This window comes from Mus caroli, unplaced genomic scaffold (genome assembly GCF_978045245.1).
Source record: "Mus caroli unplaced genomic scaffold, Mus_caroli_1 scaffold_12, whole genome shotgun sequence".
Lineage (NCBI taxonomy): Eukaryota > Metazoa > Chordata > Mammalia > Rodentia > Muridae > Mus > Mus caroli.
In genome coordinates, this window is record NW_028227267.1 from 47,751,544 (window position 1) to 47,757,291 (window position 5,748).

At 42.0% G+C, this 5,748-nt stretch overlaps 1 protein-coding gene across 1 annotated transcript; it reads right to left on the minus strand.

Annotated features, from left to right (window-relative positions):
- Positions 1-520: 520 nt before the first annotated feature.
- LOC110309696 (olfactory receptor 10G2-like) lies at positions 521-1,477 on the minus strand. The gene has a single exon (XM_021182435.1). It carries the CDS (start codon positions 1,475-1,477, stop codon positions 521-523), a length of 957 nt encoding a protein of 318 aa, XP_021038094.1.
- Between the last annotated feature and the right edge of the window lie 4,271 nt (positions 1,478-5,748).

The window sequence follows — 5,748 nt, forward strand, 5'->3', positions numbered from 1 at the left end:
AGTGTTAGACTACTTCCTGATTATTATATGTGTGGGGTTCCTCGGGGGCAAGTTTGATCTTTGCTGTCAGGATATCTAATTTCTTCTTTTCTTCTCTTCACACACTTGACAAACCTCAACCAACCTCAACCAACTGCAACCAACAGTGTCCAACCACCAAACTGCTTACAGTTCCCCAACTCTTAGGGCCCCTAGCATTTATATATCCTCTGGAAGTCCTCAGGATTCCATATGTCACACACTCACAGAAACTATCTGCAGCTGGCAAAAAATGCCCCTGCTAGAGCATGAAGCCGATCACAGTCAGCTGCTGTGGACAGTCTGAAGCAACCCCTTATCCCACACATGAGATTAAGATGAAAAGACATTACTATATTTTTGCGTTTTAAAAAAGAAGCCAAAATTCTCACTACAGTATTCAGTTCATCTTAAAATATTATCAATGTATTAAATATTTGTCACAGGAACAGTAACTGAAAACACAGCAGTGATGATGATGTGTGTGTCCCCGAGCTCCTGGCTACTTCTCTCCATCCACATCCCTTCTACCTGCTCTTAGCCTCTTCAGGGCAGACTTCACTTCCTGGTTTCTCAGGGTGTAAATGAGGGGATTCAGTAATGGAGTGACAACAGTGTAAAATACAGCAACTGCTCCATCGAAGGGACTCTTGGAACCTGCCCGAAGGTAGATGAAAATACAGGGGACATAGTAGACGGTGACCACAGTGAGATGGGAGCCACAGGTGGAGAAGGCACGCTTCCTGCCATCGGCAGTGCGTATCTTCAGGATGGCATGAACTATGTTGGCGTAGGAGAGCAGAATCAGCATGAAGCAACTGGCAGCCACTACCCCAATATCCACAAAGGTCACCAGTTCATTGATAGTCGTATCGGCACAGGCCAATCTCAGCACTGCAGGAATGTCACAGAAGAAGTAGTCCACTTCCTTGGGCCCACAGTAGGGCAATCGGAAGGTCAGAATGGCTTGAATAGACCCATGGATGGAGCCAGCCACCCAAGCTCCAGCCACTAGAATTGTGCATAACTTCCCATTCATGAGCACAGGGTATCGAAGAGGTTGGCATATTGCCAGGTACCTGTCATAGGCCATCAAAGTGTAGAGGAAGCACTGGGTGCTGCCTAGGAAGTGGAAAAAATATAGCTGAGCTGCACAACCACCAAATGCGATAACCTTGCTGGCGGGAGTGAAGTTTAATATAATCCGAGGAACAATGACTGAGGAGAGCCACATGTCCAGGAAGGAGAGCACACCCAGAAGAATGTACATGGGGCGGGCATGCAGCTTGGGGTCAGCCCACACAGTGAGCAGGATGAGCAGGTTCCCCAGCTGTGTCAGGATGTAAATGAGGAAGAAGACCAGGAAGAGGAAGGTTCTTAGATTTGGGGGGTGAGCCAAGCCCAGGAGAAGGAAATCTGTCACCACAGCGTCCAGCGAGGTGTTTCTGTTTCTTCTCATGTCTGCTAAGATGAACCATGAAGTCAGATAAGGGGAATGTATAGGGAAGAGGTAAGGCAATATTTATATCTGGAAATGAGAGTTTAGGAGTAAAACAGAGACCATCTATAATTTGAAGGAAAGCATTTGCCATCTGCCTAATTCAATTTCTGTTGCTGTGTCAAATTCCCTGAAAACAAGTACTTGGAGGGTGGGGTGGGAAGGTTTCTTTCCCTTTATGATCAATCCCAGGTTACAGTCAATCACATGGAGAAAGTCAAGGCAGGAACCCAAGTTGCTAGGAACATTATATCCTCTGTCAAGTACAGAGAAACAAAAGCACCCACGTTGCAGGTTTGCTTGCTTGCTAGCTTAGCTTTCTGTACTTTTATACAGTTTATGGCCTTGTAGGAATGGTGCCTCTCACACTGGGTATTTCTGTACAATTAACTATCAAGAAAATCTCTTCCAGACCTTCCCAGGCCAACCTGATCTAGACAACCACTCAATTGAAATCCTCTTTCAGGTTATTTGAGATTATGTCAAGTTGATAGTTAAAACTAGCCAGCATAGCATCAGTCATCTAAGTTGTTTGGCAGGACAACACTCCAAGGCTTGCTTGTTTTCAGATGTCTAGACATTGTCGGGAAACACTACACAAAATTTACTGGAAACCATGTAACAGAAGAGTGGCTAAATAATTAGATGATGCCATACAATGGGTTAGTGCCTCAAAGAGGAACCACAGAGAAATGAATTTCAGTGGTTTGGAGAAATGTGAAACAATTACTCCACAATTTCCATCTGTCTTATTCATTTCAGATTAATTGCTTTAAAATGTCTGTATTGGATAGTTTTATGTCAACTTGACATAAGCTAGAGTCATCAGAGAGGAGGAAGCCTCAACTGAGAAATGTCTCCATAAGCTATGGCTGTAGGCAAGCCTGAAGGACATTTTCTTAACCAATGATGAGCCCAGCCCATTTGGGTGGTGTCTACCATATAGGCTTGTGGTTCTGGGTTTTACAAGAAAGCAGGCTGAGCAAGTCATAACGAATAAGTAAACAGCACACCTCCATGGTCTCTGCATCAGCTCCTGCCTCTAGGTTCCTGCCCCGTTTTAATTCCTGTTCTGACTTCCTTCAATGATGAATGATGATATGGAACTGTAAGCCAAATAAACCCTTTCCTCCCCAATTGCTTTTTGGTCATGGTGTTTCATTGTAGCAATAATAACCATAAGACAATGTCTCTTTCTATGAGGACTCTACCAGGACTTCTTTGACGTGGTCCTGGGTATTTCTAAGTTTCTTCAGGGTTCTTAGGGCATCATGCTTTTGAACCCATGAATAGATGGATCCATTATAATACACCTTTTCCCTCAACATTCACTTTAGCTGCCATCTCTTTGGCAAGAGATTCTCCAGTCTTTGAAGAAATAAGAGCTCCTATTATGAAAGATTATTGCAGTACAATTTAAAGGCATCATCTGCTTAAATGTTTACTTTTTTCTTCTATTATATCTGCAATCTACTTCAGAGCGAGGACCAAATCTATTTTGTTCTTTGATATATCTGTAGCAACTGTCCTATTGCTTGGCAAATTGAAGGTAATTGAGAAATATCTGTTGGCCAATTGGCCAGGTATGTGACTAATGCCTCTTCTACAGACTAGACCGTAGGAGAAGTACTTGAAGCAATGTGAATCCATGTTCAATGTAAGAAAAGTCCAAGCTTCCTGTTTGCTCAGAAATATCGTATTCATTTATTAAATGACCCAAGGAGTTCATTGGTTTGGATTATGTGGATCTTTATAGGAGCTGACCTTTAGTACCCGAATTACTTACATTTGCTGTTGCTGTGAATAAAACACTCGGGCAACAGCAATTTTGGCAAAAGGGGTTTGCCAGGCATGGTGGCGCATACCTTTATTTTATTTTATTTTTTTTTTAATATTTTTATTACATATTTTCCTCAATTACATTTCCAATACTATCCCAAAAGTCCCCCATAGCGCCCCCCACTTCCCTACCCACCCATTCCCATTCTTTTGGCCCTGGCATTCCCCTATATTGGGGCATATAAAGTTTGCAAGTCCAATGGGCCTCTCTTTCCATTGATGGCCGACTAGGCCATCTTTCGATACATATGCAGCTAGAGACAAGAGCTCCAGGGTACTGGTTAGTTCATATTGTTGTTCCACCTATAGGGTTGCAGATCCCTTTAGCTCCTTGGGTACTTTCTCTAGCTTCTCCATTGGGAGCCCTGTGATACATCCAATAGCTGACTGTGAACATCCGCTCCTGTGTTTGCTAGGCCCCGGCATCGTCTCACAAGAGACAGCTATATTTGGGTCCTTTCAGCAAAATCTTGCTAGTGTATGCAATGGTGTCAGCGTTTAGAAGCTGATTATGGGACGGATCCCTGGATACAGCAGTCTCTAAATGGTCCATCCTTTCATCACAGCTACGAACTTTGTCTCTGTAACTCCTTCCCTGGGTGTTTGGCGCATACCTTTAATCCTAGCACTTGGGAAGCAGAGGCAGCCAGATCTATGTGGGTTCTTGGCCAGCCTGGTCTACATTGTGAATTCCAGGATGACATAGAGAACACCTCTATCAAAAAGAAAAAGTTTATTGGCCTATCATTTAATTATAATTCATCATGCTTCAGACATGTACTAATTTCTTTTCTTGTGTTGTGATAAAACACTGTGACCAAGGCAATTTATAGAAGCAAGAGTTTATCTGGGCTTACACAGTTCCAGAGGGTTTGAGTCCATCCCCATCATAGCATGAGGGCATGGCAGCAGGCAGCAAGCTGAGAGCTTACATCTTAAATGGCAAGCAGGAAACAGAGAACAACTGGAAATGGCAATAGTCTTTTACTTATTTTTTTATTTTTGAGAACAGGGACTTACTGTATAGCTTTGGCTGTTCCCAAACTCACTATGTATACTCAGAGATTCATCTGTCTCTGCCTCCGAAGTGCTAGGATCAAAGCCATGTGCAACCAACACCACCTGACCCTCTTTTTCTTTCTTCATTCACTTTTGCAGTGCTGTGGATTGAACCCAGAACTTTGAAGTGCTTGGTAAGTGTCCAGCTAGTACTCTACCATTGAGCTACACCCCTTGTCTCCTTTGCCTTAGGAGAGGATGGTGTGGTCTTGTTATATTGTCAAGGTTGGTCTCAAATTCCTGTGCTCAAGTTGTCTTCCTAGTTTGGTCTCTGGAATAACTGGGGCTACAGGAATATGCCACCATGTCCTGTTATTGCTTTCCAAAATCAATCAAACAATAATCAATCAAAAAGTCTTTTGAGTTATTTACAGTGTGTGCCACATCTTATTAATGAAGATTTTCTTTTCTTTGTAAATTTCAGCTATACAATGTGATGTTATGAGACACAATGGTCACTGTATTCCAGCAAATTAATATGCCCATTATCTCACACAATGTCCTTTCCTGCAGAGAGAACAGTTCACATCTATATGTACATTGCTGAAGGGATCACAATCAGGAACCACCAAGTTCTAGACTAAACTAAAAGAAGTTAACTAGAAGCCAGTGGTGGTGGCACATGCCTTAAATGCCTGTACTTGGAAGGTAGAGGCAGATGGATCTCTGGGAGTTCAAAGCCAGCCTGATATACATAGCAAGTTTTAGGACAGTCAGAGCTATATAATGCAGAGTCCCTGTCTAAACCACAACCACAACTAAAACCAAAACAAATAAATGAACAAACAAAAAAGTTAATTATATGGAGATCCTGGCATTAACAGGTGGATCCATAGATATACCATTAGAACATTCTTCTTTATAAATACAAATCTCATTATCCATACTACTACTATTGAAAAAGGATTAGAGTATACAATAACATTTAGTAATTAATAATGCTGAATGTATCGTACTTTACAGGGCTCACAGCAGTGCTAATTTCAGAGATTGTCCACAAAGAGATTAAGTTAGATTTCTCTCACCTTGTTTTTAGGAGAGGGTGCCTTAATTTCCTGTGGAAAGATGGCTGGCTCTTCGTTTGACTGGAAGAGGAAGAGATTGTACAGTTTCAGCACATGCCACCTCAGGAAATGAAATGTTTCTAAAAGTTTTGCGAAAACTTGGTCATACTACAATTATGAACAATGAAGAAGACAGTTGCTTAAATATCATAGACAATGAGCTTAAATGTAGGTTATTTATTCCTTGCATGAAAGAAAACATGTGTTTTTTTTTTTTTTCAGCCTGAGACAGGAAACTCTGGTGCACTTTCCCCAGCGCTTCCGTTGAGA